The sequence below is a fragment of the Macrobrachium rosenbergii genome, chromosome 9, assembly GCF_040412425.1.
Source record: "Macrobrachium rosenbergii isolate ZJJX-2024 chromosome 9, ASM4041242v1, whole genome shotgun sequence".
In the NCBI taxonomy this organism is placed as follows: Eukaryota; Metazoa; Arthropoda; class Malacostraca; order Decapoda; family Palaemonidae; genus Macrobrachium; species Macrobrachium rosenbergii.
In genome coordinates, this window is record NC_089749.1 from 8,914,825 (window position 1) to 8,926,408 (window position 11,584).

Genomic DNA, 11,584 nt, shown 5'->3' on the forward strand with positions numbered 1-11,584 from the left:
AGATTTTTAAACTGTGAATTCCAGTTTAGCAATTAAAAAGAATAATAATCTTCTAGTTGAGTGCAGAAAACAATATTGGTTTTCGGGAAAAAATTAAGAATATTTGGGCAAAATGGGTACGACAGTTCGATGAACGAGGATTCCCGGATGAGAATACGAGAAACAGTTGGCTTAGTGCCACGAGAGAGAGAGAGAGAGAGAGAGAGAGAGAGAGAGAGAGAGAGAGAGAGAGAGAGAGAGAGAGAGAGAGAGAGAGAGGTGGTATAAACAGCACCTGCTCTCAAGGTCAAGAAGCACACTTGGGTACAGTGAGAAAAGTATTTCACCTTCAAAGCCATTCACTTGCGTTTGCTAAGCACCCGCGAATCCAAAGGGTTATTTACGAAAAGAATACACTTTCAAATCTTTATTAACTTTTATTTCAAAATAGAATATTCCACCTTAAACCTAAGTAGAATCTGTAAATAATATTTAAATATCTCGTTTATTCGGTGACAGGAACGATTATAGTACAGTTTTAAAAGCAGACAAAAAAAAAAGAGAAGAAAAATGCACTTTTGCGACGTAACATTCAGTTAAAGAAAAGCATATTACAACTCGTTAAATCTGTGGATACCACGCACAATGCTGTCCTATCGTGAGTAAAAAACAGCACCTTTAATATAAAGGTATATCACGGTAATGACTAGTAATATAAATTCATATATATATACATTCGTAAAATATTGTAATTTCTTCATTAACTGTGACAAAGTAATGCCAGTTATAGACAATATTTCCTCCAGTGATGGCAGAATTCTTCATGACAATGTTGCACATCTTCTGATGTTGCTCCTTAAAATATGAGTTTTTTTTAATTTAAACACTTCCATTATCGATACAAAGTTAATACAGAGTCCCTTTTACAGGACTACATGCTTTGATAAATGTCAAGGTAGAATACAGTTCATTTCATGTATATAATACAGATTACCTATCATGTCTACACCAGTCTCAGTACAATACGAAGACTCGTTAGTGTTTACAGAGGAAGGTCTCCCACTAAAAAAAGAAGAAGAAGAAGAAGAATCATTGTTTACAAAGGAAGTTCTTCCTGAAAACAAAGAAGAAGGCAGAAAATGGTGTGACATTCCACATGACAAGACAAACAAGGCTCTTTGAATACACGTAAGCACTTCAAAATACTGAGGTGTTTCATAAAGCACATCTATGCACGTAGTACCTCAACTCTATATACGTCAAATACTTGTAGTATCACATAATTCAGCACATCAGCTGCACATAGAACAGCACACCGTGTACTTTTAAGACACTGCAGGAGCGAGTTTCAATTTTATAAGTAGATTAAAGTACATTTAACAGCTATATTCTCCAATTTTCTGTGAAATTCAGATTCAATTTGCAAACGAAGTTCACGCTGCCATCAATATTTACCAAAAAATATATACTTAAAACACCCGTTGACATTCTAGTCACAGCCAAATGTAAAGCTTAAAAGTGTTCAGAGCAATCACAGATAAATGTGAAAAAAATATATATATATAAAATGAGTTTTATGTACAACAACTACTCTCTTTAGGGAACCAATTAAAGCTGATCTATTAGCAACAGAATTCCTCTCCTCCTCCGGCCCTCAAACAATGGCTGGCACAGACAACAAGGCCTACGACGCCTTTGCAGAACTAACTATCGCAGACTCAACCTCGTCAGCAAACTCGTGAGCAGCTGAATTAGGAATGAACTGCTGCCTGTGATAGAAGGAGAACGTCAGTTTCCCTTCCTGAACGCGCAAGGTAATGCAAGTATTCCTGAAGAAGATGATCATAGGGTGAATAGGATGACAAGACAGCAACTCCAAGTTTTCCAGCCGACGATCCAGTCTCGCAGGAGAATCGGTGATGTACGTGATTGAGAAGTTAGACTCGGGCTGGAAAATGGACGGGAATTGACTGTCACTGACGCTCAAGTTTTCCAGATTGAGAGGTATGATCTGAGGGAGGGTGTTCCTCGATTGTAACTCGGCCTCCTTGCGTTTCTGGTCAACCATTCTCGCAGTTTCCCAGACTCCTTTCAGTCCGGTTCTTGGATTCCCGCGCAAACTGACCGTTGGCTTTCTACAACACATCGAATAAAGTAGACCTTCGTTATTTCCATCATCGTCGTCGTCGTTACCGTCACCTTCTTCGTCAGGATGATCACGCCATTCGTGGTCAGAGAGATCATCCATGTTGTAGTAATGGGAAATACTGTAGCCAACATTCAAATCGTTCTCTAAATCTTCGTCTTCTTTCCAAAACCCGCTCTTCACCAAGGTCTGACTTATCACTGCGTTGACGCAAGAGGCAAACCCACTTATGAATGATATCCGCTCAGACTTGCACTTGTTCATGAAATTTTTCGAACTGTCAGCTTGAACTGTCCTGTCTACGTGGGGACTGTTCCTGTCAATTTTGTTGACGTCGTTGTTGGGTACAGACTCCGCACTCGCGGCGTTACTTTCACCGTTTTCGTCGGTTACTAAAACATCTGCTACGACACTGAATAGCTGCAAGACGTTTGCCATCTCTTCACTCATCGAATCCACTCGGCAGACATTGCTGTCGGATGGGGTGTTCGGTTGGGAGGGCGTTTCATCAGAGTCCTTGTCAGCTGATTCATTCTCAGTCTCCTGTACTGACTCTGGGGTCCTTTCGTCACACTCCTCCCCACTTTGCTCACTGACATCACTTGTAGAATCACTGCTAGCCGGAGCTTTAGTGCCAGGCTTAGCAGACTCGGATATCAAAGTACTTAATTTAAGGATAAAACCATCACAGATCGCGCTGAATGATTTTTCAGTGGCTAGAGGCTGGGGAACGGCAAACACTAAGCGATAATTATGAGGAAACGATTTGCCTTTCACACCGTTAGTATCAGGCGTCGGTTTTAGGCTCTCTTGAACTGGAGCATTTTCAGAGCTGGCAGTCTCACTGGCACAGTCACTGGCCTCTTGACTGGGAGGTTCTCCTCCTAACGCAGAAGGTGACACGTCTGGTGCAGGGAAGGGTACTTTGTCTGCACTATCCACGGTGGAACTAGAAACACTTGTTGGAGAGGGGCACTTGCTATCACTACCTGTGGCACTGGACTGAATTTCATCCCTTTCTGCATTTTTATCTCGACAAGTGTTATTCTCAGTAGCTGTACTGATGCCAGGGGCATGGCAACAGGCAGAAGATTCTGTAGAGGAAGATTCACCTGCTGTTTCACCCTCAACAGCTGTATTGTTGCCAGGGGCCTGGCAACAGACAGAGGATTCTGCAGAGGAAGATTCACCTGCTGTATGACCCTGAAGTTCCTCAACAGGTGTATTGATGTCAGCGGCCTGGCAACAGCCAGAAGATTCTGCATGGGAAGGTTCACCTGTTGTACCACTCTCAACAGCTGTGTTGATGCCAGGGGCATGACAACAAGCAGAAGATTCTGCAGAGGAAACTTCACCTGTTGTACCACCCTCAACAGCTGTACTGATGCCAGGGGCATGACAACAAGCAGAAGATTCTGCAGAGGAAACTTCACCTGGTGTATCACCCTCAAAAGCTGTATTGATACCAACTGCTGTGCTGATGCTAGGGGCGTGGCAACAGGCACGGGATTCTGTAGAGGAACATTCACCTGGTGTAGCACCCTCAACAGTTGTACTCATGCCAGGGGTATGGCAACAAGCAGAAGATTCTTCAGGGGAGAGTTCACCAGACGTAGTACTAAAAAGTCCAGTGGGAGAACTCTCTGGGGATTCGCAGAGTGTCTCAGAGTTCGCACAGGGATTGCCATCGACGAACGCCTGACACTGACTGCAGGGCTGGGTGTTCATCAGCATGAACGAATGCAACAGCTTGTCCTCCATGTAACCGAAAAACTCGTCGCTGTTGTTCGCGATCACATCCCAAAGACTGCAGTCGCTGTAGGTCATCTGACGGGGAGAAGAAAGTACTCCTTTTAGATATGACTCAAGATTAATCTGATCGGTAAGCTGACTGGTTAAAATCCTAACTTCATACGGATTATATTTTACATGAATTTTAATATGCCATTTACATTATTCACACATATACTCACACACATGTAATGGCAAATAGACACGCTGACAATCAACTGATTTCTCATTGCAGAAAAAGTTATAAACAACAATAATATAATTAAAGAAAAAGCAGAGAAATTATAATATACAATTTAAAGCCAGCGATTACAAAGTCACTTGATGTAAATCAAATGTGTGTGTGTGAGAGAGAGACTTGCTAAAACTACCATCTCTTACCTTAAAATTTATGTTTCCTTCAGGGTGCAAACATAGCCACATATCTTTTTTCCGTTTCTTTAAGCCAAGACCCAACCAAGGCAATAAACTGGAAAAAAAACGGTAAAATTAACATTGGAAACTGGTATCATTTACCCACTTTTAAACAATTCAACAATATACAGGCACAGCAAGCAAACACTGCTTGAGTTACTGACTTTTTTTGGATACAAAGGTGTGGCAAAGCCACGCTCTGAAACTTCCATCCATATTATCGGCCTAATAACCTCATGATTCTATAAAAACAAAGTAAAACTTTGCTAAACAAAGCCTATTACCTGCGCAGTTGCTTTAATGCAGTCTCCACCATCTCCTTTTCAAGGGGAACAGCACTTCTGAAATCCAGTGCACAGTACTGTGGGGACAGAGCTCTCTCGTAGGACTCCTTCGTCAGGCCTACTTTCATCATCCACGTGACGGAAGTATCCTCTTCCTCCTCCCTCCCCGCGTCTCCTTCAACCCTGGGATCATCCTCGTTCACGTAATGGTTCTGGGTGTCCTTGTTTCTGGTGTCCTTGTTCCGGGAATCCTTGTTGTGGGTGTCTGAAGGACCTCTAGGATTCTTGGGTTCTCTCGGAGCAGGGTCGAAGTCAAAAATTGAATCGGCAAAAGGAAAGATATCATCGATATCTTCATTACTGTCATCTGATGCCTCGCCCTCAGCTGGTGAATTTTCCTTATCTGCTGAATCACCAGCAGACTCCTCGCCGCTGCTCTCGGCAGCCCCACCAGAGGCGCCGTTCGCAACGGGGTCAGAGTGACCTCCTTCAGCACCTGCGCCGGCATTTAAACTGCCGTTATGGTCATCAGAAGTAACTAATTCATGCTCTGCAGTTTGCCGGCTTTCCTCGCTATGGCCGCCAGTTCGAGATTCTGCTGTCATCTGGTCTACATTCGCGTCTTCCTCGATGTACAAGACTGCATCGATGGTCTTCTCAACTCGAGCACCTCCTTCTCCTTCCACTAGCACCTTGGCGTCGTTCTCCACGGCCATTTCTGGATCCGCTGCCTTGACCACCATCTCCGCCGTCGGTCTCTCGAGGCAAAGATGATCGTCGAACCTCGACGTTATCGACGCCAGCCACGACAGGACAGTCTGCCACACCCAGCCGAGCACATCTCGCAAGGATGACTGCATGGCATGGGACGACATGGGATGGTGACCTGACCCCTACATCTGGAAAGAGAGAAGAAGAGTGTCTCAGTTTACTCAGGCTATTTTTTTACCAATATACGGAAAATGCAGCTTGCCTGATTTTCCAAAAGAATGTAAAAACGAACATGACATGAAATACTCTAATCTATGACGAGAAAATGCATCAAGTAATGGTTTTGTTTAGATATAAAACTTTCTCACAGGAGAGTGCAACGACACTTAGGCCTAGTCACGAGTTTATGAAATACCCTTATTCAGAGACATCTGATTAACGGCAAGTCTCCATCATCAAATAAAATAATAACAATAGATAAATATGATGGTAACCGAAATAGGACATTTTTCCTTCAGCGTAGACCTAGTAACAAGACCAAATCAAACACACACACAAGGAACAAAATCAACACAACACGAAATATGACGAGAATCTTAGGGACCCAGCGAGAGAGGGCTGATGTCTGTTTACATCGAAATTGGCATAACATCTCGCTGCTGCTGCTGCTGACGGTATAGCAGGTGGTTTCAGCACTGTTTGGAAGGCAAGAATAAAGGAACTAAAAAGAGAAAATCGCGTGGAGGGGTAAATCGCCGAGAATTTGGCAACACCAGCCAAATTTCTCTGTGGAGTTCATTCCCTGAAGGTGGCACGAGCCTCGTTCAGATGGGGACAACGTGTATTGCGCACATGCGTTTTCTGGTTTGTTCTAAATTTTTTTTGGACGAAATTAGGATACTAGGGAACTTTTAAGACGAGTTCGTATGCTCTTCTGTCTTTCAGAAGAAATTTACATTGAAAACAATTGAAAGTTTCTCTTGAAAGGCCACATTTTTCGTCAAGTACCAGCTATCAATGAGATATAGGCCTACAGCTGACATCATACTGGACTGTTTGGTTATAACACTTAAAATTTATTTTCAGCTGAAGGTGGATCTTATAACTCAAATAAAACTTAATTAGGTCTTGAGCTTGACTATAGACAACACATCCCACTGCTATATAGGTATCAATAAGGGACCAACTGATCTAGATAAAGATAACATAACCTATTTCAAGATTACAGGCGATGGATTACATCACTGATACTGAATATCGGATTACAAGCCAACTGTTACTATAGTAGTCTGCTCCGGATCAGATCAGGCAGAGAAAGAGGGAGAGAGAGTTCTTGAAAGGTCCGGGCCTGCTTAATTCTCGTAATATACTAGCGGCGTGATAAAAGCCATCGCGATGCAAGGTATAAAAACACAGGTTGGTCCGCGCCACCGACAAGTATCACTTAATCTCCATTTTATTCGCGCTATCAGATTAACCGCTCCTCTGCTAAGCTATTCTCTCGCTTTTCATGACATTCTAGAACATACATATTTATGAACATGGCGCTGATCAAGCGAGACGGGATTCAGAACCATAGAGAGAATGACGTCATTTAGAGACTTTTAACAATCCGGACATACCAGCGCTCACAGAGCTTTGGCAGGAAATCTCTGCGACCGTTGCAGTGACGCAATTTCGTTAAATTTTTCCTAGATTTTCGAGAACGGCGGGACGTAGCATTCAGCCCTTGCTCCTTGAGCTGCCAAGACGCCAGATCAATCACTCAATCAATTATATAACACACAATTGAAATAAAAAATAAAAGAAATGGCCACAATACTTTCTGGTTTAATGCCTACTGTTTACAGAGTTGCCAATCATGATATATTGGGGTCAAGGCCATTGTACATGTACAACTAGACCTTGACCTTATGACCTGTGTCCCTTTGAAGATCTACATTGACCTTTAAGGACTATGAAGAGCAATGTCTCTCTCCATGCAGGCTGACTTCCTTTTGGAGCCTTCTTGGGTTTATATAAAGTCTACTGACTGTCCATAAGGGTTTTCAGCTGAAGATTTAAAGAAATAGATAAAAAAAAAAAGCAAGAAAGATTGATACATTTAAGTATCTAAAAGTAAGATGACAGCAATATTAGCGGAGGTAAGTCAAATTATAGGCCTACCAAGTAAGGAAAGGTAGAATTAGGCCTACCAAGGAAAGGCAGAATGATCTCTGGAAAAGATCTGATAGCTAAAGAGGAAACGTATGGAAGGATTGTTGAGCAAACTGTCCTCTATGGAAGTGACGTACCGCTTCAGATTGTGAACGGGTGATAATAGATCTATCTGTGAAATAAGATTATGCAGATGAATGGGAAGAAGTTGTATGAAGTTCAGCTTAAGCATTAGTATACAAGAAGCGTGAGATTGCATGGGAGATTAGTTGAATGACGCAATCTATGTTGGAACCAGGAAGGGGGGAGGTGGGGGAGGGGGCGGAGTTGGGACGACGTGTTACTGGTGATAAGCCTTAATGTGGAGGCAGAAGAAGTTATGGAAGTTCTCTACACAGGACGTACACCCACATCCACACATTTGTTTATATATTAAACTTCCCCCAGCTCGATCCAATACCTCTGTTCTGGTGTCAGTTTCAAATTGTATTTTCTAAAAATTTCGTCATATAATTAGACGACATTACTTAACTCTTTTCGTATTAAAAATACACTCATTATTTCGACGAAAGGAAACCGTTTTGCGCGAGAGCGAGCGCGCACGGGCTAAGGAACTGCATTCAGATACATACTTTTGGTGCCTGGGTCTGGTGCAATCTCAAATCGTATAGAAGACGATCAATAAAACTGAGCACGACCGAGGTTGGTTCGTATGTGTGTGAGAGTGTGTGTGTGTGTGTGTGTGCAATACGAACGAGCCATTTATAAGCACAAAACGTAGGATGTTATAATAGCAATTTTCTAACAAATGACTCGTTGTAGCGGATATCAACCCGACCAGAGGCGCAGGCACAGATGAAGGGATATGAATCACTCGAAATCATTCACAGTTCTGACTAATGTCTCCCATATGAATTGCAATCGTTTCAATCCCTCGTTAAAAGGGAACTTATTTCTGCAATACTCGTTTACTACGACGTGATTGCCCGTCTTTGGACGATTTTTCGTTTTATTTTCTCTCTCAATAAATCGATAAGCTTTGTATATTTTCAAACGAGGAAAGTTTAGAAGTAAACGAACGCAAACAATTAAGACGAAAGTGTGAAGGAATTAAAGGCAAATGCGTTTACTCCATGAAGATACAAGCAAACATCCAACGAATACCACCTCCTCCTTCTATCATCCTATTCCTCCTCCTCTCCCTCCCCTCCACCAATCCCCTCCCCCAGCCCCCTTCCTTCACAAACGATCATAGCGGTCTGCTGTGTTGGTGCGGCGGCGGCGCCGCCTCCACCACCATATCTCCAACATCAGCGCACACGACGTAACGATCACACTGCACAAAATCCGCTCTGCAATTCCTTTTATTCGACACCCCCGCCATCGACTGCGGGTCAATGTCGAATGTTACACGAACCGCCCACCCTCTAATCGAGAGTCGGTCACCAAGGACGACGACGAAATTCGCTTATAATAATAATCCCGAGCCGCATACTTTTCTCGTGAACAATTTTGTTGTTGCTAACCCGATCTACGCCCGCGAACAACCTCCCCCGGTTCGCCCGATAAAACGGCAGCAATCTTGGGAAACCGGTGGCTGCACGCCCTCGCAGGCCTTACCTGTGAGGCGAAACGATCGTAGGGCGAAGGGTAATCCACTGGGGACACTGGAAATGCCTCGATGTCCTGGGGAGTGTCGGCTTATAACGTAGTTGCTCCCTTTGGTGACTCGAGACTTCTGGCAGCGGCCAGGGCCCAGGGCTCGGCTCTGTTGGTGGTGATGGCGTTCGCTAAGGTGTTTATCGCCAGTGCTCGCCACATGGTGCAATGTTCAGCATACTACATTGCTTTCCTCTCTCTCTCTCTCTCTCTCTCTCTCTCTCTCTCTCTCTCTCTCTCTCTCTCTCTCTCTCTCTCTCTCTCCATTAGACTGTATAGGCCCTCTGCCACCCAGACATCATACCAAATAATACGTAATATAGTTCATAAAACCGAACAGCTATAAGCTACAGCAATCTATTTTATCGTTTATCTCAGATGGCGCAACAAAGTGAAGATCGGAAGAAGAAATAAGAGGAAAACTACGATTTTTCTTCTCATTCCGTTCTAGAGAAAGGCAGCAAGGTATAAAACAGTATCTCATAATCTCAGTCACACGAGGCAACGTAAATATTTTAGTTAATTGCATGTGTTAGTTCACGATACGTTGTACCATTTTCTTTTTCGATTCCTATTGAGACGAACCCTTTATTTTTTGTCAAAACGTACTCGCAAGGAATTGCAAGATGTGACAAGAGTTTTGTCCGGGAAAATCTTCCACCTCGGATGAGTCATTCGTTCTCGTAAGGGTGAAAAGAGGTGTCGTCATTACTCGCTAGGATTCTGTTTCATTCTGTCCAAAGTAGTGTTTCATTTTGGGAGCTTATTATGCTCCGACTTCTTGGTATTTTTAACTTTAAACATTATTTCAGCAAGGCGTGAAATAATTTCCGCACCAGATCCAGATATGAGCAGCCGATCAGCTGCACAAGTTAGGTTTCTTTCACCATTGAATAATCCTTATGACATCACCGTTATTTACACGATTCGGTCTCGTTGGGCTTACGCTCGTACTAGTTTCAGTACTAATCTGATTTAGCGTCTCAGCACGTTCACATTTATGTTTTCAAGACTATTTCTTAAGGAAGCAAGGAATTTATCAGCCAGTTCTTGATCACTAAAACCACCGCGAAGCCTTTGTATCTTAAGATTATCATTTAAGCCATCGAGAAGCAGAGACTGTTTATTCCTGTTCATTGTTGCTTCTCGGATTTTCAGGAGCATTTGTAATGATTCTTTACCGTTCTATTTACTTCCCATTAAGTCTAGTCGTTCAATCAACTTTCCCTAAGTTGAAAAATTATATTGATATCTTCTGTTATTTTCCGAGTTACTTAATTACTGAAAACATATCGAGAGGAATTCGGTCTATTCCTAAAACTTCGTTGTTTTTTAAAGTTCCAAATGTTAGGCCTATATGCCTATTTACGAAGTGCCAGCAGTATTACCAAAGGTTATGTGGTTCCATATCTTTTTATCATCATTATTATGAATAGCCTTTACGTCAGGAATTGCAACAACCATTTTCCTCACTGTGAACATTACGTATCCTGGTCATTGCATTATCTCTAAAACCTCTATGAACAAAATTGGGAACCTTATTTTTCTTCTCAAAGATTTTATAGGAATCCTGTGTAGATATTATTAATAATATTTTTTTCTTCGACTTTATCTGCATAAGTGATCTTCTCAATATTAGGCGCAGTCACGTTTATAACAATTTATAACATTTTATTCTTCCCGAGATTACCAGCCTAATTGAAGTCATTGCCCTAGTGTTACCCCTTCTTCATATTCATTCACTAAGGAATGCCCTGTATCAAAACATCTAGGGCATAGCCACTTATCTCTCATGATGCCATCATCATTGATGCCTTCCAAGAAAATGGTTTTCTTGTACTACCAAGGGTTTGTCTAAGTACAGCACAGTCAATTTAAAGAAAAAAAATGTATCTGGTTCGTTCAATAGCCATGATCAGAATGCTGTTCAAAATGCTGGTCTACCTAACCAAGTTAGAACATTTTGATAACATTCACTTGACAGATAAGGAGATTCTCAACGACAGTAGAATAAATTGGAAAAGTTGACTCTGATTTAACAAAGAAGAAGGATCAGTATCAGAAATCCCTAGATATATTGACACTTGGACTGAATAATGGACTTCATATAAATTATTGTTTTTTTTTCTGTTGCAGCCTATGATACCTCTAGCCCTGAATAACTTTTATTATTGTAGTTCTAGATTAAAACCACCTGCATTTATTTTGGGTACTGAATTATTTGCTATTCATGACCATTCATCATATTCACATCCTGTCAAATCCCCACCTTTTCCTATATCGGATTTGGAACTGGGACAAATCCCCGTTCCTCTTTCGCCAGCCATGTAACTGAAGTGATCACTAGAGCTTGTTCTGAAGTGTTGATCACTGTAATTAATCGAATATATCTGTGAATATATTATATTGTAATAATGAGAACTCATGGCAGCTGTTTGATTAT

The 11,584-nt window shown here is 42.0% G+C and overlaps 1 protein-coding gene across 2 annotated transcripts; it reads right to left on the reverse strand.

The window, feature by feature from the left end:
• Positions 1-396: 396 nt before the first annotated feature.
• On the reverse strand, positions 397-9,328 carry LOC136841412 (dentin sialophosphoprotein-like). Of its 2 annotated transcripts, none has more exons than XM_067108335.1 (4): positions 9,103-9,328; positions 4,615-5,513; positions 4,298-4,385; positions 397-3,952 (listed from the first exon to the last, which is right to left on the reverse strand). In XM_067108335.1, exons 2-4 carry the CDS (start codon positions 5,487-5,489, stop codon positions 1,664-1,666), a joined length of 3,252 nt encoding a protein of 1,083 aa, XP_066964436.1. In that variant the 5' UTR covers positions 5,490-5,513; positions 9,103-9,328; the 3' UTR covers positions 397-1,663. The 2 variants fall into 2 exon arrangements, with proteins under 2 accessions (XP_066964436.1, XP_066964437.1); XM_067108336.1 differs by lacking the exon at positions 9,103-9,328 and adding an exon at positions 8,115-8,153.
• Between the last annotated feature and the right edge of the window lie 2,256 nt (positions 9,329-11,584).